The following is a 22,861-nucleotide window of genomic DNA, read 5'->3' as shown; positions in this document are numbered from 1 at the left end:
AGTCCAGCCTAGAGTAACCGGTTCTCCTTTGAGCTGGGTCTGACTAGGCTCAATCACCTTTTGCCAGGGAGCTTAGTCTTTGGAAAGAGGATCCGTGAGACCTGATCTGCCTTGCTGCATTCTGGGTTAGTTCCTTGTAGCCACTGGAGGATCATCTCATTCTGCAAGCAAAAAGAACCTTTCTCCTTGGTTGTCCACTCAAATACTCTTCATTTGGAGCTGAATTCTGTTTGGAGAATATTCTGCTATGAATGCTAATTAACCAATATTAGCTACTTTGAAAATAGGTTTTAGGCTCTAGGAAATAATAGCACATTTATTGACTTAAAATTATATTAAAATATTGTACACTCTAGAAAAAATGTTTTTAGTTACTTTCATTTTATTTCAAACTGTATTTCCTTTTGTTTAATTTTGGTTACTAAAAGTCAGGACTGTAGAAATAAGAGGATAGAACATAGGTAATCCTGCCGCTAAGAATATTTGCTGCTCTTTTTCTGACATAGGGTCTCACTTGTGGTCCTGATTCACCTAGAACTCACTGTATAGATCAGGCTGGCCCAAAGTTCACAGAAATCTGCCTGACCCTGTCTCCCACATGCTTGACTTTCCAGCCTTAAAAACACTTGATACTCTTGCAGAGGAAGGGCCTGAGTTTACTTCCCAATATCCACACACTTGCTACAACCATTCATAATTCCAGTTCCAGGGACCTGTTGTAGTCTTTCTGCTCTTTGAACACCAGCAAACGAGTAAACAGAACACTTTGTGCGCATTAAAGAAAAATAAATTAATTTGTTTATATGCTTAAACTCAGCCACATGTATGTACCAAAGAGATCCATAATAGCCCAGAATGGAATATAACAAAGGTTTATTTATTTGGGGATAAACTCACAGTAAGGGTAGCGATCTGCTGTCCTTTGTGCACTGAGAACTGGAACCAAATCCAGCAGAAAAGAGGGCTGCTCACGCTTTTTATCTGCACTTACAGTACATGAGACCATCCCCAAAGTGGGCTAGTACCTTAAAGGCTATTGCCTGAAGGAGTCCCCACATCACATGGACATTGTCACATCTTTGGAATCCATGTGAGAAAGGTCAGTTTAGAGTCTGAATACTCAAAACAATAGGTAGGTAAGGAGATGGACTCCTAGCACTTAGCAGTTATGTTTTCTTTCGGGTTTTTGTTGTTGTTGTTGCTTTTTGTTTTGTTTTGTTTTGTTTTTCAAGACAGGGTTTCTCTGAGTAGCCTTGGCTGTCCATCCTGGAACTTGGCTCTATAGACCAGGCTGGCCTTGAACTCAAATCAGCCTGCCTCTTCTTCCCTGGTGCTGGGATTAAAGGTGTGCGTCACCACGCCTGAGTAGCAGTTCTCAACCATGGCAGTTCTTTTGCGTTACTAAACCCCAAAAGAAGAAAAATACCACAATGTGGAAGGCAAATTCAGAAGGTAGGGGCTGGAGAGATGGCTCAGTGGTTATGAACACATGATGGAGCGACTGGCAGCACTCTATTTCTCTCATGGGTGCTGACTGACTTCTCTTGGTCTTCAGTTGGCATTCCCCACCCCCTTTTCTCTCCCTCCTCTCCTCTCCTCTCCTCCTCTCCTCTCCTCTCCTCTCCTCTCCTCTCCTCTCCTCCCCTCCCCTCCCCTCCCCTCCCCTCCCCTCCCCTCCCCTCCCCTCCCCCCTCCCCCTCCCCCTCTCCCTCTTTTTTTTTTTTTTATAAATTCACATGTCCTTTTGATTTGTTGGTGTTTACCATGGGGAATGCCAGGCATTTGTTGGTGGTTTTGTGAGTACTTGAGTATTGGGCAGGCAGCCCTTTGAGGGTAACACAAGTTAAAATAGTCTCTCTCTTGTACTATTTAGTCTTTGTATGAAATCATTCTGTGCCCACTTGACTTTTTGTTGTTGTTATTGTTTGTTTGTTTGATTTTTGAGATAGGGTTTCTCTGTGTAACAATCCTGGCTATCCTGGAACTCACTTTATAGACCAGGCTGGCCTCAAACTTAGAGATCCGCCTGCCTCTGCATTCCAAGTGCTGGAATTAAAGGCTAGTGCCACCTCCACCTGGCCTGCCCACTTGACTTTTTCAAGTCAGTGTTTCATTATGTAGCTCAGGCTGGCCTGAAGCTCTCAGTCTTGCTTCACCCTGCCAGTGTTGACTTTTTATTCAACATTTTTTCCCTTTTTAAAAAATTTATTTATTTTTTTAAAAAAGAAAACAAACTATCTTTTTTGCATTATACATACCAATCCAAGTTCCCACTCCCTCTCCTATTCAACATTTTTGAGTAATCAGATAACTAAAACAAAACTTTTATTCCCTAAGTTCTTGTGAGGCTCAGTGTGATTTTATGTGTGTAATGATTTATTTTTTTTCAAAACTGCATCTATGTTTTTTTAAAAAATTGTTACTGTTTTCAAAATCAAGACTCATTGTTAAATATATTGCAATCTGTGTCTTAGTTTGAAAATTTAAAACTTCTTGTCATAAATACTTTTATTAGTCTTTCAGTATGATGGACAAATTTAAGGAATAGTCTAAAAATTAGGGAATATTTCAGTAATTCACTATGCACAACTGTTTTTTTCCTCACCAGTTTTCAAGTGATCTGACTATATTGGTAACCTTTTGTTGATAATTCTCTGATCCAGAGCAGTGATTCTCAACCTTCCTAATACTACGACCCTTTAAATTTCTCATGTTGCAGTGACCCACAACCATAAAATTGTTTCATTGCTATATAATAACTAATTTTGCTACTATTATGAGTTGTAACATAAATATCTGATATGCAGAATATCTAATATTCGACCTCTGAGAAGGTCATGACCCACACATTCAGAACTGCTGGTCTAGTGTCTCCTTTGCATATTTTTCTATAGGCCCACAGGATTGATAAGGTGTTGGTAGTTAAAATCTACAATTCTGCTGGCAGTTTATACCAAATTATACCATCATTGTTATTAATAACAAACCAGAAGTGGTATTTTTTTTTTTTAATTTGGGTACATTTAACTCTGTGTGCATGTATATGTGTGTCTTTGTAGGTAATGTGGATGTGAGTGCTGTTGCCCCTGGATCTAGAACAACAAGTTGTAAGCAACTGACATGGGTACAGGGAACCAAACTCAGACACTTTGGTAAAACAATAAGTGTTCTTAAACACCGAGCCATCTGTCTCTCCAGCTCCTCAGGGTTAATTTTTTTGTAGCAGCTTATCCCTAATTTTCTAAGTGCTCTAGATTAGTCTGTAGAAATTGTGTGTGTGTGTGTGTGTGTGTGTGTATACAAATGACATAGTAGGCAAATGTGACTTAGATTTAGTAACACAGAGAGACTCCCAGATTAAAATTAGTTTTGGTCCATACAAAAATACTTTGTTGCCGGTAGTGGTGGCGCACGCTGGTAGGATTTGCTGAAGGAGGCAGAGGCAGGAGGATCACGAGTTCGAGGCCAGCCTGGGCTACACATTTTTAGAGACGCTACATAGCCATGTGCCATGAGAGGCAGCCCACAGTGCCTGAATCTCTGGCCGACTACATCACAGCAGCATATGTGGAGATGAGGCGAGAGGCCCGGGCCAGTAAGGATGCCACCTATACTTCTGCCCGGACCCTGCTGGCCATTCTCCGACTTTCTACTGCTCTGGCTCGCCTCCGGATGGTGGACATAGTGGAAAAGGAAGATGTAAATGAAGCCATAAGGTTGATGGAAATGTCAAAGGACTCCCTTCTGGGTGAAAAGGGACAAACAGCTAGGACCCAGAGGCCAGCAGATGTGATATTTGCCACAGTCCGTGAATTGGTCTCAGGGGGACGAAGTGTCCGGTTTTCTGAGGCTGAGCAGCGCTGCATATCACGTGGTTTCACACCAGCCCAATTCCAGGCAGCTCTGGATGAATATGAGGAGCTAAATGTCTGGCAAGTCAATACTTCTCGGACAAGGATCACTTTTGTCTGATGGCTACCTTTGAGACTCATCTTCAATGGCCAGCTTTTAAGGCCCTGCTACCCACCCACCAACCCAGAGTGTGTGCTTGATGCCCCAGAGAGGAAGATTCCATTTTCCCATGCTGCACTTTTTAATTGTTTGTTAATAAAGTGTTTTGATCACTCCTGAAAAAAAAAATACTTTGTCCATGTTCACAATACCATTTATTGTCACCCTAAAATTGGAAAACAACACAAAATATACATCACTTGATGAGCGGATGAAATAATTTGGTCTGCTCTTGCAGTAGAATACTATCTGGCCATAGAAAGGAAAAACATTACATTAATTGAAAAAAGGCAACCTCCAAAACCCCACATATTATGTTTTTGCTTATTTGAAATATCTGTAATATGCAAGTCCCTAGAAATAGAAGGTAGATTAGTAATTGTCTGGAGGTTTAGGGGGATAGACAGGGAAGCATAGGAATTGATTGCACTGGGTTTGGGCTTCTGTTTAAGATAATTAAGTGCTCTAAAATTGGTAGTAGTGATAGTTGTGCAGCTCTGAACATGTTTGAAACCCCATGAATTACAGCTTAAAAAGTGGATTTCATGCCTGGTGGTGGTGACACACACCTTTAATCCCAGCACTTTTGAGGCAGAGGCAGGTGCATCTCTGTGAGTTTGAGGCCAGCCTGGGCTACAAGAGCTAGTTCCAGGACAGCCAGGGCTAGACATAGAAACCCTGTCTCTAGTCAGGCAGTGGTGGCACATGCCTTTAATTCTAGCACTTGGGAGGCAGAGGCAGTCAGATCTCTGTGAGTTCAAGGACAGCCTGGGCTACAAGAGCTAGTTCCAGGACAGGCACCAAAGCTACAGAGAAACCCTGTCTTCAGAAAACTGAAAAAGAAAAAAAGAAACCCTGTCTCGGAAAAAAAATAAAATAAAATAAATTTTATGGTATAAATTAATATTTCAGAAAAGCAGAAAGTTAATCTTGGATACATATGCAGTAAAATTGTCCAGGGGATGGCCAATGAAAACGAACTGACAATCTCATGTGTGATTAGAGGGATAGAATGGTGTTATTTCTCAGGGAAGAAAAAAAGAAAGATTAACTTATGCTTTTTCTGATACACTAATTAATGTCATGTAGTTATATATCTTGAGGGACCATTAAGTTATGTAGAATAGAGTGATGTTCTTTATATGGATTGTTTTTGATACATAATTCCTTTAAATTAGGCCAATCTTATGAAATTCGGATGCTGGATAATCGCAAAATGGGAGATATGCCTGAGATCAGTGGAAAATTAGTAAAGGTAAGGACAGACTGTTTTAATTTATAATGGATTCTGTGGTGATTGAATAAAAGTGACTGTTGTCATGCAAGAGGTTTTTTGCTTGTTTTTTAATATGTGTTTATTTGTGCATGTGCAACCACCACAGCACCCTGAGGATGGAGGGAGCTGGTTCTCTGCTTCCACCACAGGGGATCTGGAAATTGCACCTTAACCCCGTTGAGCCATTGATGCAAGCTTTATAAAAAAATTTTAAATATCTCTTTAGAAAAATTACTATTTTAGAAGTTTGGGCTTTTTAAGCTATATTTTGCTTACTTGTGTGCAACATGGAAATTACAGTTATTGGGAACCAGAAAACAGTAGAAAAGTTAGTTTACTTATGCATAGCAAAACCCATTACCACAACTAACTCTTTTCAGTTTTGTTTATTTATTATTATGAGAGAGACAGCTCCTGCACAGGTATGCACGTACCATATGTGGAGGCCGGAGGGTAACTTTTGTTCTTCCCTTTCAACTTGATTTGGGTACTGGGGATTGAACCTAAGTTATCAGGCTTGTCCTGCAAGCACTTTTACCAGCTGAGCCATCTGACCAGCCAAACCTTTAATTTGGATATGTTAATTTAAAACTTTTAAGATCCTTTCGTTTCACTTTTTAAATTTTTCTTCAGTATAACTTGAAATTTCAGTTTACATACTGACATATCTAAATGAGGATGTCAGTCATCCTACATATAAGAGACATAGCTCTTATCTAGTCAGCCTTGAAGCTGATCTTCAGATAAGGAATACACACACTGTCACACATGGGCCACATAGGGTGAGTCCTTCTAGCTCCTGTCTGCCTGTGTACCAGGGCTTGTTAGAGATACCACAGCATTAGAGGCAGTACGTTTTGGGAATATGCTTTTTGGAAAAGTACAAGTTGTACTGTCAGCAGGAGGCTGTGGAGTTCAGCTCCCCTGATGTTTGGTTGCAGTGTTGGGGACCAAATTGGGATCTCACACAGGCTAGATAAATGTTTGCTGATACTCCCAGTAATAATTTTTTTTGTTAAATTTTTTTGTTGTTGTTGTTGATTTTTTTTTTTTTTCGAGACAGAGTTTCTCTGTAGCTTTGGTGCCTGTCCTGAATCTAGTCCTTGTAGACCAAACTGGCCTCGAACTCACAGAGATCCACCTGTCTCTGCCTCCCCAGTGCTGGGATTAAAGGTATGTGCCACCACTGCCTGGCTTTTTGTTGATTTTTTTTTCATTGTTGTTTTGTTTGTTTGTTTGAGACAGGGTTTCACTGCATGGACCTGACTGTCCTGGAGCTTACTCTATAGATAGGCTGGCCTCAAAGTTACAGATATCTGCCTGCCTTTGCCTCCCAAGTGCTGGAATTAGAGGTGTGCACCACCACTGTCCGGCACCAGTAATAATTTTTAAAAGGGGAGATAAGACTGCATTTTCCTGTCACTGTGAAAGTTTATAACATGAGGGCCGGCTTGTTGGGGTTTCCATCCCGCCCGGTACCCCAACAGCCGGCAAATCCCAAAGAGAAATCACACACAGGACTCCATAAGGTTATAAACTGATTGGCCCATTTGGTCAGGCTACTTATTAGCTCTTATAACTTATAGAGCTATATCCTTTATCTATTATCCTTATCTATTTTAGCCACATGGGCTCAGTACCTTTCTCAGTGTGACAGCTTACATGTTGCCTCTTCGGTGGTCTGTGCAGGAGTGGCTGAGAGAGAGCTTCTGCTTCCAGAATACTCCCAGTCTCTTTGCTCCACCCCTACTTCCTGTCTGGCTTTCCCGCCTATACTGCCTGCCTGGCCAATCAGCGTTTTATTAAAATATGATTGACAGAATACAGATAATTCTCCCGCACCATTTCCCTCTTTTTTTTTTTAAAACAAAGGAAAATACCCATAATCCATTTGTTGGGAATGTGGGCGTAGTATTTCAGGCTACTTCCTGCTGGTTGGGGGCGCTGATAGTCTTAAGGGGACCTAAAGAAAATTTAGAATTATCATCAAGTCCTGACTGGAGTATCCTGTGAGTCTTGATCATCTCAGGCAGCAGTCTTGAACCTGTTCTGGATGAAGAACTCAGACATCTGGGCCATCTGTTCCTGTCGGAGATTTCTCAGGTGGCCTTCCTTGATCATACTGGATTTTTCTTAACTCAGAATAAATCCAAAGCCTCTCGTTTTCTGTGGAAACAAAAACAAAATCTCTTCTCCAAAGTAACATACCTTTTGACTTCAGTTTTGAAGCCAAGGTATTTTCAAAATATCTATATTGGATTAATTCAGCAGCATTTATAAACAAAAGTCTTTTAGCAGCTGTTGCTCCTTCCTCAGCATTCAAACAATTCAAAGAGAGCATAATAACATACGGTATCAAGATTCTCTGTGTATTTTCCATCTTTATTTTAACTTCTATTTCTTTTATTTTTACTTTTACTTTTTGAGACAGGTTCTCTGTATATCTTTGTCCTGGAATAACTCTGTAGACCAGGCTGTCTTTGAACTCACAGAGATCCTCCTGTCTCTGCCTCCCCAGTGCTGGGATTAAAGGTGTATGCTACCACACCTTGAACTCACAGAGATCTGTCTTTGCCTCCCAGGCATTGGGATTAAAGGCGTGTACTACCACACCTTGAGGTCACAGAGGTCAATCTACCTCTACCCCTTGAAGTCACAGAGGTCAATATGCCTCTGCCTCCCAGGCATTGGGATTAAAGGTGTGTACCACCACACCCAACTACTCTCTTTCTTTCCTTTTAACTTTAAGAACTTTAACTTTTAGCCTGCATATACACACTGTAAACCATTTAGAGGTTTTCTTCATCTTTGAATCTCTCTTTACTGTTTATCTCTCTTTTTCTGACCACATGAGCCTTTAATTTACAAAGCAATATGGGAAGCCGTGGCTTTGACAGCTAGATCCAGCTCATTCCTTAGCTTTCCAGACTCATAGCTGAGATACCAGCCACAGCTGTGTTCACTGCCACAACTTGTCGTGTTTCAAGGTCCTTGCTAGCAAGCAAGCTGCATCATTCTGCTCACAGACCACACTCAGTCGGACTGCCTGCCTGCAAGAGTCAGAGTTTGTCCTGGCAGGACAGCCCAGAAAGCCGGCACTTCAAAACAGCACAGCTTTTTTCCTGCTACGACCGAAAAGCATGCGCTCAGCTCTCCACCAACAGCATCCAAGTGTTCCGTGGCAGGACCTCCCAATGAGCTGCAAGGTTTTGCAGCCAAGGCTGAGTCAAGAAGCCTCTCCTAGATGAGAGCACTTGCCCGCCTCTAGCAAGCAGAGCAGAACCGAAAAACTGCTGCCACCAAGAAAACATACCCCACTCTACTCTTTCCCAAACTCTCCCAGGCCTTCCGTGGACTCACCTATCCACGTCTGGGTGCCATATGTAACATGAGGGCCGGCTTGTTGGGGTTTCCATCCCGCCCGGTACCCCAACAGCCGGCAAATCCCAAAGAGAAATCACACACAGGACTCCATAAGGTTATAAACTGATTGGCCCATTTGGTCAGGCTACTTATTAGCTCTTATAACATATATTACCCCATTATCCTTATCTATTTTAGCCACATGGGCTCAGTACCTTTCTCAGTGTGACAGCTTACATGTTGCCTCTTCGGTGGTCTGTGCAGGAGTGGCTGAGAGAGAGCTTCTGCTTCCAGAATACTCCCAGTCTCTTTGCTCCACCCCTACTTCCTGTCTGGCTTTCCCGCCTATACTGCCTGCCTGGCCAATCAGCGTTTTATTAAAATATGATTGACAGAATACAGATAATTCTCCCGCACCAAAAGTTGATAACTAGCATACTGCTTTTACCAAAAATATGCAAGTAAAAAGGTTGAAAATTGGTTATTATAGATTCTATAATAAAATTGACAGTGTATTTGATGTGTCTTGTGTTGAGTCCTTTAAAACTGGCTCCAAAAGGGAAGCTTATCTGTATGTGTGCCTGCATGCAAGCATGCCTGTGTCACAGGGTCTCATGTAGCCTGAGGATGGCCTTGAGTTTCTGGTCTTTCTGCCCCCACTGTGAGTGCTGGGATGGTTGGTGAGTAACACTGTACTGGTTGTGTATAGGTGCTGGGGATTGAATCCACAGCTCATGCATACTAAGGAAATACTACCAAATGAACTATATCTCTAATCCCTAAAATTGTTAGAACATCTTAAAAACTTTTAAAATTTATTTTTATATTTATGTACATTGATGTTTTGCCTGCATGCATGTCTGTATGACAGAGTTGAATTCCCTGGAACTGGAGTTACAGACAGTTGCAAGCTGCCATGTGGGTGCTGGGAGTTGAACCTGGGTCCTCTGGAAGAATGGCCAGTGTTCTTAATCGATGAGCCATGTCTCCAGCTGTTAAAAACCTTTTTTGTTTGGCTTTTGTTTTCCCTCTTGGTATTGATAATTGAACCTAGGGCCTCATGCATGCTTAGCAAGTACTCAGTGAGCCTTGCAACTCCATTGGACGTTTAATCTTGTAACAGTTTGAATAAGCCTCCTTGAGCTCCCTGTGTAGACCATACAGACCTTGCACTTGCAGTGCTCATGCCTCAGAGTTCCTAAGAGCAGAGTTGCTGGCTTGTGCTGTCAGGCCTGGCTTTTTAACTTTTTAAACTTTGAACACACCCAGAACTAGAAAGGAGGTACTGTGAATTCACATAGACTTGTTATGTGAAAAATGGTGTGTCTCTTGTCAGCATAAATAGTTACCAACAACTTTCTAGTCTTGTTTCACTTATTTCCCCTTTGTCCTCTATTTGGCAAAGATTTTATTTTAAACTTGTTTGTGTGTGTGCGTGCTCGCATGCATGCACATGTTCACATGTGCAAGAATCCTGTAAGGCCAGAAGATCCCTGGTAGCTGGAGTTACAGGTGGTTGTGAGCCTGCATGTGTGTGTGTTGGAAATGGAACTTGGGTCTTGCACAAGAGCAAGCCCTGGGCTATGAGAACCGCTGTTCTGTACCTCTTGTCTTCATACCCTTGAGTTCCTTGTGTATATGCTTGGTCATACAGTTTACTAATTCATGTTTGCTTAGGTCATCAACCAAGACTGCTGGTGTTCTGAGGAAAATATAGCAGTTTGACATCCACACCAAATACCAAATTGAATTTCTATCAAAGCACAAGAAAAGTCAATTCTGAAATACTTTCTATTTATCACTGAAAACTGGCTTTTTAAGGCAGTTCCCTGACTGAAAAAATAGCTAGTTAGATAGGTGAGATGTGTTTAAAATGATTTTCTAGAGCTAGTTAAAATGCCTGTCAGATTAATTTGGTATGAAAGGTTAATCATTTAATTTGTTGATCTAGCTTGTGTTTACTTCTAAATTAAAACATAAACAATATGTCAGACTCAAGTGAAGAAACAGGCAACACTGGCAGTCCATAAAAGAAGGAACTGTTTCCAAAATCAACCAGATGGGTCTGTCCTGTTGACATCACACTAGTTTATATGAATACTGAGTACATTGATTGAGAAAGAGTTCATTTTAATAGATTTACTTCTAGCTCACCATTCAGTTGATAAGCCACTTGTATGATTGGTTTTTTTCTATTAAATATGTTAGAATATACCCAATTATATCCTGAGGGGGTTTGGGGATTTAGCTCAGTGGCCCTGGGTTTACTCCTGGTAGGGGAGACAGGTTGCGATGGGACAAAATAACAAAAGAGAACATGGATGCCTGTGAATTTATTGAAAAAAAAATCACATTTCTTAAGATTTATTGGCCCTGTGATCTTTGTACAACTTAAATTTGGAGGCACCTGGGATTTAAATGGTATATTGCCAGAGGTGGTGTAGAAGTTGAGTTGAACATATTTGATGTGCTATATGTTTGCTTTTTATTTATGAATGATGGGGTCTAACTATGGATCCTAGTCTGACCTAAGATTCCTTATATAGCCCAGGATGGCTTTGAACTCAGTAACACAGCCTAGACCAACTTAGATTTCCTGATCCTGCTGCCTCAGCATCTGAAATGGTGGGATTCCAGGCCTGTGCCACCTTGACTTGGTAGTTGGCCCCTTTATCTAGTGTTAATTCTATAGGTAAAGTCTCCTTTTACTCAGAATATTTAGTTCCCTTCCAGTGTTTTGTATATTCTACCCCAAGCCACTCCCATCATGACCACCCTTTGACTTTTTGGTGGACTTGTGTGGCTTGACATTTGTCATGTAGCTCAAGCCTTAGACATACTGTGACATTGCAGTGCTGGGCTACGGGTGTGAGCTATCAGGCTTTGCTCTACTTTTTTTATATGTTTAAAATTTGAGATAGGGGGGCTGGAGATGGCTCAGTGGTTGAGAGCATTGCCTGCTCTTCCGAAGGTCCTGAGTTCGGTTCCCGGCAACCACATGGTGGCTCACAACCATCTGTAATGGGGTCTGGTGCCCTCTTCTGGCCTGCAGAATCCACAAATATACAGAATATTATATACATAATAAATAAATAAATATTAAAAATTTAAAAAAAAATTTGAGATAGGGACTCACTGAGTTGTAAAGGATGACCTTGCACTCACTCTAGAGCCTAGGCTAGCCTCATATTCTAACCCTCCAGCCTCCCAAGTAGTTACAGTTATTGGCATGAATCATTAGGCCCAGCTAGAATGATTATTTTTGTAGTTTTTTTTATTTATTTAATTTCGTGTGTGTGTGTGTGTGTGTGTGTGTGTGTGTGTGTGTGTGTGTGTGTAAATTAGAAGAAAATTTTATGGAGTCAATTCTCTCTTCCCACTTTTATGTGGGTTCCCAGGATTTAGGTGACCTGCAAGCCCCATGTCCCCTAAGCCACCTCACCAGCTTGTCTTTTAAGAGAAATTTTTAGCAATTATTGTTTTTGAGACAGTTGCCTATGTAGCCCAGTTGGCCTCAATCTTAAAATCTCCTGCCTCAGCCTCTAAACTTTTGGGATTGCAGGCATGAGTCATTACTGCTGGTGTTAATACATTTTACTGTTGTGTCAGAGGTTATCAATCTATATCTATGATATATTTTCATCTGTTGTGATTCTTTTGGGCAGCTGGTATTTTCTCATAGAAATCTAATTCCTACTAACTAATTTCATGGTCTTGTACATTGATTTTTGAATTACAATATTGAAATTTTTTTTTAACTAGGCAGTGGTGGCACACACCTTTAATCCCAGTGTTCAGCTGAATCTCCATGAGTTCAAGGCCAGCCTGGTCTACAAAGGGAGTTCCAGGACAGCCAGGGCTGTTGCATAGAGAAGCCTTGTTTCGGGGGGGGGGGGAGATTTAATTTTGTACAAAATATTTAGCTATAATTCCTGGTAACTAAGTAGGTGTATCATAAACCAGGAATCCAAGAGTAGAAAGGTAGAGTTTCTCTTATTTTGGAACAAAGATGTCACTATATAGCCTATGTTGGCTTTGAAACTGTTTATGTGACCCAGGATGAGTAGTCCTCCTGCCTCAGCCTCCCAAGTGCTGGCATTTAGGTGTGAGTCATGATGTCCACCTACACAGAGAAGCATTTAAAGCAGAACCAGTTTTGAATGTTCATCTATTACTGGTTAAGATGTTTGTTTTTGTTTTTTAAATGCTCTGCCTTTTAGCTGGAGTGGTTGAAATGCTCACTTTCCTCCCTTGTTTCACAGAGCATCATAAGGGTGGTGTTCCATGACAGACGGCTACAGTATACAGAGCATCAGCAGCTTGAAGGCTGGAAGTGGAACCGCCCAGGAGACAGACTTCTTGATTTAGGTACAGGTGGCTGTCAAAGACCATGGAGATGAAGGTGCTGTGTAGCTATATCCATTAACATGTTGGCACCATGTAAAAATTCATCGTGTGGATGCAGCTTTTGTGTTAGTAGATCTGTGTCTTAAGAATTGTTTTATGCTTGAAGAGTGCAGTAGTTTTGTGGTGCTACAGTAACCTCCACCAGGAACTGTATGATTTTGAAGCTATCTTAAACCTCAGTTGGCACCGTCCATCATATTCTTAATGAAATGAAATACAAGCCGTGGTAGGAGAAACTGTGATTTTTGTTAGGTGGATTTGATATTGAAGACAAGGTTGACTACGGAGAACGTTGAAGGGAAGTTCAACATGGATTAATTATTTCCATAGAACATAATATAGTAAGTTTTAAGTTTGTTTTTGTTTCTGTTTGTTTTGATTTTTTTTTTGTTTTATTTTGTTTTGAGATGGGGTTTCATTATGCTGCCCAGGCTGTGCTTGAACCTCTAGGCTCAAGCCATCCCCCATACCTCAGCCTCCCAAATAGCTGGGAATGTACTTGAGTGTGCTACCACACCAGGCTCAGATTGTAAGACTTTTAATTACTTAAAATGGATACATTTTTTTGTAACTTGTGTTTGAACATACAGATATTCCAATGTCTGTGGGAATAATTGACACAAGGACAAATCCAAGCCAGTTAAATGCAGTTGAATTTCTGTGGGACCCTGCAAAGCGCACATCTGCCTTCATTCAGGTTTGCCTTTTTATGTTGTTAGAAGCATACTACCCAAGTCATTTAGAAGGTTGAATTCTTGTCTCATGAAAGTACTTCTTATTTGTAAATTATAATGTAATGCTTTTTAAAACAAAAATATGAACAGTTAAGGGACTGGAGAGATGGCTCAGCAAGCAGTAGGACTTCCACTTCCAGAGGACCCGAATTCAATTCCCAGCACCCACATGGCAGCAAGCAGCTGCCTGTAACTCTTTAAGATCTGACACCCTCACATAGACATACCTGTGGGCAAATCACCAATGCACAAAAAATAAAAATACATTATTTTAAAAAAATACATAGAGTGAAAATGGGTTTATTAAATTAGTCATAGACAAAAGACATTGGATAATAGTAATAAATTTTTTTGTTATATTTTGTTTTGTTTTGCTTTTTGAGACAGGGTCTCCCTACATTGCCCTAGCTGTCCTGGAACTCACTATGTAGCCCAGGCTGGCCTTCAATTCACAGAGATCTGCCAAGTTCTGAGATTAAAGGTGCACCACCAGGCTTGGCAATATTATTATTTTCTTTTTTGTTTTTTGTTTATTTTGGAGACAGGATCTCACTTTGTAGCTTTGGATGATCTGGAGCTCGCCATATACATACAGTGTACCACCACACCTTTGGACTTTTAATTTTTGTTTTGTTTTTCAAGACAGGGTTTCTCTGTGTAGCTCTGGCTGTCCTGGAACTCACTCTGTAGACCAGATTGTTCTTGAACTCTGCCTTCCAAGTGCTGGAATTAAAGGTGTTTGTCACCACCACCTGTCTTTAATTTTATTTTTTATTGGTATTCACAATAATAGAGAACAAAAACTGCCATTTAAAAGGATACTATTGAAAAAAAGTTTCAGGTTTAAAATTTTTTATAACATTATTTAAAACATTATTTAAAGTTCATAATCAAACTTTAAAGCTTCCACAAATGAAGCGATAATGATAGTGGATTTTTCATGTGTCCATCATGTCACAGAGATTCACCTGCCTCTGTCTCCTGAGTGCTGGGAATCAAAGCTCTGCACCACCACACCAGGCACTGTTGGCATATTTTAAGGCAAACCCCACTGTATTTTACTCATAAACATTTTTTGTGTATCCAAGATATAATGTGATTACATATTTAAAGCCCCAAAATAACTGTAATATGTAGTGTGTGCAAGTTTGTAAGCGGTGGAATTTTAACTACTGTGTAGGTAGTCATCATATAGGAGGGAATAGCCATTTAATTGTTGGCCAGCTTAAATAAGCTGTGTTTGCATCAGCTCTAAGGATCACTAGCATTCAGTATTTGGGTTGTCTATGAAATATTCCCATCATGATGATGACATGATTCATATAGGTTGAATGTTGTCACATGCTATTAGTGTTTGTTCAATAGAATAATGAGTTTTGTAGTAAATAAGAGTGATAAGGCCTGGCCTTATCTCAGACTGTGCAAATCATATTTAGAGGTGAGCTTTCACATTGTATATCACTTGAAGAGGGCATGCCTTTGTGACAGTCAGAAATGATCATGGTCTTGCTGCTTGCTAACTTCATGTTGTATCCTTAGGCTGTTTTCTGAAGTGGTGTGGGGGACAGGGGGTGGTGAAAATGAATTTTGACCCAAGATCTTCTAGAACTTGGAAAGGTTGAGCTGGAGAGTTTAAATGGATACAAATTGGATAAGTAATGAGGCTTTAGGGACTGCAAATTGCCTGGCAAAGCATCACATTTGGTGTGTTTGGAGAAACAGTAGCAAGCTTGGCTGTCTGGCAGGGGTGGAGGATCCTGGGTCTGAGAGAGTTGCTTCTGTGCTTTCCTCACCGTGAGGGGGGAGAGGCACTGAAACGGGGGTTGTCAGAGGTCAGTGAGTCCAGAGATGCAGGAGTTCTGAAAAGAGGCTTGTATTCAGAATAACTCAGGAAATCCATGAGATAAATTTGACTGTTTCGTATTTTAAGGGATCTTGAATGTACATCCATGAGGGAATAAAATCGAGCCTCAATGGAAAGTTTTTGAATGTAGTTCGGCTTTTTTTTGTAGGTACACTGCATCAGCACAGAATTCACCCCACGTAAGCATGGAGGTGAAAAGGGAGTGCCTTTTAGGATCCAGGTTGACACCTTTAAACAGAATGAAAATGGAGAATACACAGATCATCTTCACTCAGCTAGCTGCCAAATTAAAGTCTTTAAGGTAAGCAATGAAAACCAGGAGGGATTCTCAGTTTTCCTTGTTAAGTTGTGTACAGCCAGATGAATGATGTCATCTACTTTGTTTTCAAGCCTAAAGGTGCAGATAGGAAACAAAAAACTGACCGAGAAAAGATGGAAAAGAGAACAGCTCATGAAAAAGAAAAGTATCAGCCATCTTATGACACCACCATCCTCACAGAGGTAATGCAGCTCAGCATTTGGCTTTGGAAACAAGGAGGTTTGCGTGTTAGCAGGACCTTGCAGAAGTGTTGCAATATAAGGATTGGGAAGGCTGGGTGGTGGATTGAGGATTTTGTGGGCACATGTCTTACCTAAGTTTGGGGATTTTATGAGTTAATTTGCCTGGGTGGGATCTTGAATGAAGATGCTGAAATCCCAATGAGGTCTCAGACCTTAAAACCTTGCAATTGACAAGAGATTTAAGTGGGGGCCTAGAATGTCCAATTTTTGTCACTGCTGGGGTTTTGCATTTTCTTTAACTTTGAATCCTGTTAGTCATACATTTGTTTAATTGAGCACAAAGACATGAAACAGGGTATTAGGTCTTTCTTTGTATAATGAAAAGACATTGACCCCAATCTTTGGTGTTTGTCCAGATGAGGCTTGAGCCTATAATTGAAGATGCAGTTGAACATGAGCAGAAAAAGTCCAGCAAGCGGACTTTGCCAGCAGACTACGGTGATTCTCTGGCAAAGCGAGGCAGTGTAAGGGACTTCTGCTTCTCTTTTCATTGTGCAAGAACCCTTGTGCAGTGTTAGATATAGGACCAACTTCATGGAAAAGTAAAGCCGAAATTGTTTTTATGTCCATGTCTTGATTTAATTTGCTTTTGTTTAGACTTTCTGCTTTCTGTTTGTTCCTCATCGAGGAAAATTTCCTAAATCTAACACTTTAAAACAAAGCATAAACGATGTTGACCATATTGGGTGGTTTTGGAGGGAACGACACTCAGAGATATGTTTTCCAACTTGTTCTCTTGTTCCCTTCCCCTCCCCCCTCCCTTCTTTCCCTTCACACACACAACTCCTTCAGGATAATTGAAATTACTTGACTAATTTTAAATCATTTTTATGTAGTTAAGAAAAATTTTGCTTTTTTTCACGTGTATACCTAATAAGAAGATTTTGTAGATAGTTAAATGATGGCAGCAAGCTTGACTTTAGCATGTGCAGTACTCTGTGTCACATCCCCTGCATGCACTATAAGAATGTGTGTCTGTCTGTGCTTTAAAAGCCTCTTTGGCAGCACTGGTAACCATCTTTGTGTAGTGTTTCCTCTTGGCACCTGCATTGTGATGTAACGCTTCAGACCACAGTGGTGACCTTGCTGCACTTAACCCCAGAACCCTCTGGAACAAATAGTGAAGGTTTTGATTGAGCTTTGTCAGGTTAAATATAGCAAGTCTTTATAACACAACTCTGTCCTACAGTCCACAGAGGATTGTTCTGATTTCAGATTTAAATCAGCTTATATACCCTTATTAAATATGAGTAGAAATGGTAAAGAATTTCTTAAAATAACTGTTTTGAGTACTCTGTTCATTATTGCACTGTTTGTATTATTAGGGTCCCAAAAATAGATTTTTACTTTTATAATTCTCTATGATTAATTGTGGACTTTGAAGGTCAGTGTCACAAGGACTATCACAGGGACATCATTGCCATTTTAAAGCAATGTTGAAATGATTCTTTATGCATGCTTGAATCCCAGGGCACTGGGAACACATGCTGCATTTTCTTTCATTTATTCATTCATTTATCTTTTTATTCTTTTTTTAGACACTAGCTCAGCATGGCCTAGAACTCACTATGCTGCTCAGGTTGGCATGTCCTTCTGCCTCAGCCTGCCGAGTACTAGGATTGCAGGTGTGAACCACCACGCCTGATCCTTTGCATTTTCTTTAACTGGGCTGTTTTAGTTTAAATCGGAGATAGTCAGAGCCTCTAAATGCTCCCTTCCCCAAATGTCTGCTCTCGAGTTTTATGTTTTTTTAACTCGTAATTCTTCTGAAAACCTATATATTAGTACATTTTTTGAGGGGATCTTGGGAGCTTAAGTCACTTGCCTTATAGACAATTTGTCTAATTTAAAGAAGTTGGTTCTGGTGTGATTGATAGGTAAATCTGCTTTATTCTAGAGCCAGTCCAAAATTGAGGAAGTCAGTAGTAAATTCTTACTGCTTCTTAAGTCTAAAATATGCAAAACGTCAGCAGTTCACGCCTGGGATTTCACATCTTCTTAAGTTTGTGGCCTGCCCCCTGGCTGTATTTGGTTGGGTATGATGCTTCTCGAGTTGGTTAGACTATAGTCTGGAAACCTGTTTTCAAAATGCAGGGTCCAGATCATGAATCCCTTAACCAAGAACACAGCTGCAGCACTTCGTGTGTCTCTTTAAATGTCTGGAAAGGGGCTGGGAGCAACCTTTCTTGCAAGTTTTGAACTTTGAGTTATAAAGATGTATATCCAGAAGTCTTGATAAAATACTAAAAAATGCTGAATGACAGGGTCCCAAACTGAATTCCCCCCCCCCCCCCCCCCCCCGCCAGTTCCCAGAAGATGATGTCTAACAAACCCTTGTGTGTTTGTTGATGTTTGGCTTATTCCTGGGCTGCTACAGTGTGAAGCTGACAGTGTGTCCTCAGTCTTTAATCTCAGCGGGAAAATACTACATTTGCAGTACACTGAAACTGGAACTGCACAGGTCCAGACCATTGGCAAGGCCTTCAGGAACATCAGCACTGTACTACAGCTTGCTGTTAACAGCACCATGGGCTGTGGGTACCCATTAGTGTGGTTCAGTGCTTGCCCAGCTCACATATGATCCTGAGTTTGCTCTTCAGTCCCACAATGCAAACAAAACCCCAGATTAAAAACTCCTCTTGGGTTAGTAAAAGCATCTAAATTTGTAAAGGTGAACTAGATGAGTGTACGGTGAGTAAGCGTGCTGTCTCCACTGTGCCACACCAACTTGTTTGGAGATAGTTCTATTTTCTCAAAGAGCTGGCAGTAATTCCCAAGGTATATTTGGGGAGATGTTGCTTTGATAGTAAAAGTTATGTAGATATGTATGTTTGGTTGTAATATTTTTATTAGAAGAAAGGTGGTCTAACAGGAATCTCTTGCATGGAGTAAAATGACAGTCCATGCTCCCTTGGTTAGGTGTGCTGTTACAGGCATGGGCACTTCACACTGTGTGAACTGAGGAGAAAGTGATACTCAGTAAGACCAAAAGGGCTCTACTCTTTAAACAACAGGTATTTTCATATAGAATAAATGTAATCTGTAGTAAGGCCACTGCTAGAGTTGACCAATCATGCTATTTTCTGCTTTGAAAGGTGGTGGTCTTGGAACAGTCTCTGCAGTGACTTTACTCTCTTTTGAGCGGTTCATAGTTGGTCAGATGTGAGGAATACTGGGGATTTATTTTCTTTCTTTATCTATGCCCATGCTGGGCAGCTGTTAAGACATGGGTGGGCTCTGCTTGGAGAGGCCTCAGTTTAGGCTCTCGGCTTCATGTTAGGGCTCTTAACACTTGGCTAAGAAAACTTTGAGCAAGATGATTTTTTCCATTGATTGTTTTCAAACTGGCATCCAAAGTTTCATTATAATTTGAACAGTTGCAAAGGAAGCATTTTATGGCATGATGAATATCTGAATTTATAATTCTTAAACTAAAACTACTAAAACTTATCTATCTTTGCTAATTTGAGGATAGGGTTACACAGAAAAGTCCTTTCTTGAAAAACCAAAAACAAAAAAAAAACAAAAAAATATTAAAACTATTTTTAGTCTGGAGGAAGTAGCCCACAAAATCGAGGTATCACGGACATTTCAAATTTCTTTTGTTTAGTACTGAATTTTACTCCTCTCATCTATTGCTCTCACCTTTGTATTCTGTTCCTTTTAAATGTTATCTGAAATGTGATTATACCCTTTTGCCTGGAAGTCTTTTCATGATAACTTCAATTTTTAAAAGATTTATTTTTATTATTTATTTATTTATTTAGGTTTTTTGAGACAGAGTTTCTCTGTGTAGCTTTGGTGATTGTTCTAGAACTAGCTCTTGTACACCAGGCTGGCCTTGAACTCACAGACATTAAAGGCGGGTGCCACCACCACCTGGCTAAGATTTATTTATTTTTATTTTATGTGTATGAGCATTTTGCCTGCATGAATGTCTGTGAATTACATGTGTACAGTGCCCAGGAAGTCAGAAGAGGGTGTCTGATCCTCTGGAAGTGGAGTTACAGGTGGTTGTAAGCTGCGCCGTGGGTGCTGAGAACCAAATCTGAATCCTGGAAAAACAAGTTCTTTTAACTGCTGAGCCATCGCTCCAACCCAGTAACCCCAGCTCTTTACACTATAGTTTCTGGGTTTCTGAGTCTTACTAGTCTTGAACTCATGGCCATCTTCCTCATTCAGCCTCCTAAATTCTGGGATACAAGCAGGAGCCACTCCTGACTACAGCAGATTTTTATAAATGGGAAAGAAAAGGTTTTGTTATTGTTAATTTTGTTTTTGAGTTAGGGTCTCATGTAGCTGATATTGGCCTTAAACTTGATCTCCTTGCCACCACCTCCTGAGCCTGGTTGTAGACATGTGCTACCATGCCTGACTTGAATTTAATCTTTAAAATTTCTTATGACTATAGATTAAGCTTAAGTAGGAAATTAAAAATTGGTGTATATGGTGTCAGGCCCAGCAAAGTAAGTTTGATCTCCAAGACTAAAGTGGTGGAAAGAGAGAACAGACTTTCCCAAATGTCCTCTGACCTATGTACATGGCATGGCAGATGTGCATGCACATAGACACACACATAACACATACATACATACATACATACATACATACATACATACATACACACATACATATGTACTGTAATTAAAAACTCATTAGGGCCACTTTATTAAAAGTTATACTTTTTTTATTGATTGTTTTGGATTTTTTACTACAGGTTTCTCTGTATAGCCCTAGCTATTCTGGAACTCTCTTAGGCCTCAAACTCAGATCAGCCTGCCTCTGCCTCCCGAGTGCTGGGATTAAAGGCATGCACTGCTACCACCTGGCAGTCAATTATACAAATTTTGAAGTACAGTTAATAAATACAGAATTTCAGCTGGGTGGTAGTGGTAGCGCATGCCTTTAATCCAGCACTCAGGAAGCAGAGGCAGGTGGATTTCTGTGAGTTGAGGCCAGCCTGGTCTACAGAGTGAGTTCCAGGATAGACTCTAAAGCTACACAGAGAAATCCTATCTCAAAACAAACAAACAAAAAAAAAATCTTTGTAAATGCATCTTGAATAAAGAGAACAGATAGAGGGGGCTGGAGAAATGGCTCAGTGGTTAAGAGCACTGGTTGCTCTTCTAGAGGTCCTGAGTTCAATTCCCAGCAACCACATGGTGGCTCACAAGCATCTGTAATGAGATCTAGTTAGTGCTCTTTTCTAGGCTGCAGAATACTGCATACTAAACAAATAAGTAGAGAGAAAAAATAGACATAATTTTTTGGATTTTTTTTGAGACTAGGCGGCCTGGAACATCCCCCCAGGTGCTAAGATTATAAGTGTGTGCCACCATGCCCAGCTTAGATTTTTTAAAATAGGTATGAGAAATTTTGTTTAGATAACATTTGTCGGTATCATTCAAGATTTGACATTCCTTTTGAATTCTCTACAGCTAGACAGTGATCTTTGTAGATGATTTAGTATCTGCCAGGGGATCATAGTAGTTAAAGCAAGAATTCAAAGCCACATCACTTGGAGAAAAACTTAGTCATTAGAATCACATATTTCAGGAGTTGCTATTCTCCTGTCGTTTGCTTGGCTTTGAAGAGTCTTAAACCCCAGTGCTGAGGTCAGATGTCATGCCTTTCTTTATCTCAAATGAGAGCCGGCTGATTATAAAGGGGAACCTTTGAAACCGACATTCTCAACAGAAGAGTTGTAGAAAGAAATACCTGGTGTTAGGTAGGTATCTGTGAAGCTCAGAAGGGAAGGTTTCTACTTGACAATTGTAGCCTGCTCAGCATGGTTTGGACCTTGGCTTATTTAGTTTTGCTAACTGTAATAGTGTGTTTCTGTATCTTGCTCTGTCTCTTGTCAAAATATTTCCTAATGTTGAGAGATACTCAGTCCAACATATCCCTTTCAGAAAACACACACACACCCTGACAGCATACATGCACAGTTGGTGTGCTTGTGTGCTAGCCTGTTCAATAAATCTTATTCATATTCAAGGTAATAAGCAGGTACTGATGAGGTTGCTTCCTGGGCAGGCATATGAGCAATAAACAGGATCTAGCCACACCTAAGTCACTGTGTGATGTCAGATGTTGCTTGTGAATCCCTTGTCTGCTGTTTTTAAACCTTGAGATGTGTCTGTTGGAGCACCTGACATAAGATGCAGGAAGAAGTGTGTGTGGGGGGGCTTTTATATAGCAAATTTAAAGTGTCTTGATAAATTTTGCTGCTATCATCACTCAGGTTATCTTCAAGCTAAATGTCTTTTGCTGCACAGGGTGAATTTGATACATGTCTACTAGGCACCGGGTATCTTGTGGTTTATAGTTCGCATTGGGTCAGTTAGAGACCAGATTACACAAGTGCTTCTTCCACATATTTAAGAAGCATAGTGTTAACTCATTTCTGTTTCTATCCTTAGTGTTCTCCGTGGCCCGACACCCCCACAGCCTATGTGAATAACAGCCCTTCCCCAGCGCCCACTTTCACCTCCTCACAGCAGAGCACGTGCAGTATCCCAGACAGGTATCTGGTTTGTGTGGCCGTGTGCTTGCACCTAACCGTTGCTCCTGCAAGTCCCCATCCATGCGGCCTCATTTATGTGTGTCTATGTCAGGTGATGGGAAGCAGCCGTACTTAGGTCA

General features: G+C 40.6%; 1 protein-coding gene across 2 annotated transcripts in view; it reads left to right on the top strand.

Annotated features, from left to right (window-relative positions):
* Ubp1 (upstream binding protein 1) overlaps positions 1-22,861 on the top strand; it is a 49,458-nt gene that overhangs the window by 14,095 nt on the left and 12,502 nt on the right. Inside the window, exons 3-9 of one of the 2 annotated variants that reach the window (XM_087905188.1) lie at positions 5,190-5,266; positions 12,913-13,018; positions 13,648-13,754; positions 15,804-15,956; positions 16,046-16,156; positions 16,573-16,680; positions 22,639-22,742. In XM_087905188.1, coding sequence (XP_087761314.1) covers positions 5,190-5,266; positions 12,913-13,018; positions 13,648-13,754; positions 15,804-15,956; positions 16,046-16,156; positions 16,573-16,680; positions 22,639-22,742 — 766 coding nt within the window. The remainder of the gene's footprint in view (positions 1-5,189; positions 5,267-12,912; positions 13,019-13,647; positions 13,755-15,803; positions 15,957-16,045; positions 16,157-16,572; positions 16,681-22,638; positions 22,743-22,861) is intronic. The other variant, XM_087905187.1, reaches the window with a different exon arrangement.

This window comes from Myodes glareolus, chromosome 4 (genome assembly GCF_982192425.1).
Source record: "Myodes glareolus chromosome 4, mMyoGla1.1, whole genome shotgun sequence".
Lineage (NCBI taxonomy): Eukaryota > Metazoa > Chordata > Mammalia > Rodentia > Cricetidae > Myodes > Myodes glareolus.
This window is presented reverse-complemented; position numbering and strand designations above follow the sequence as displayed.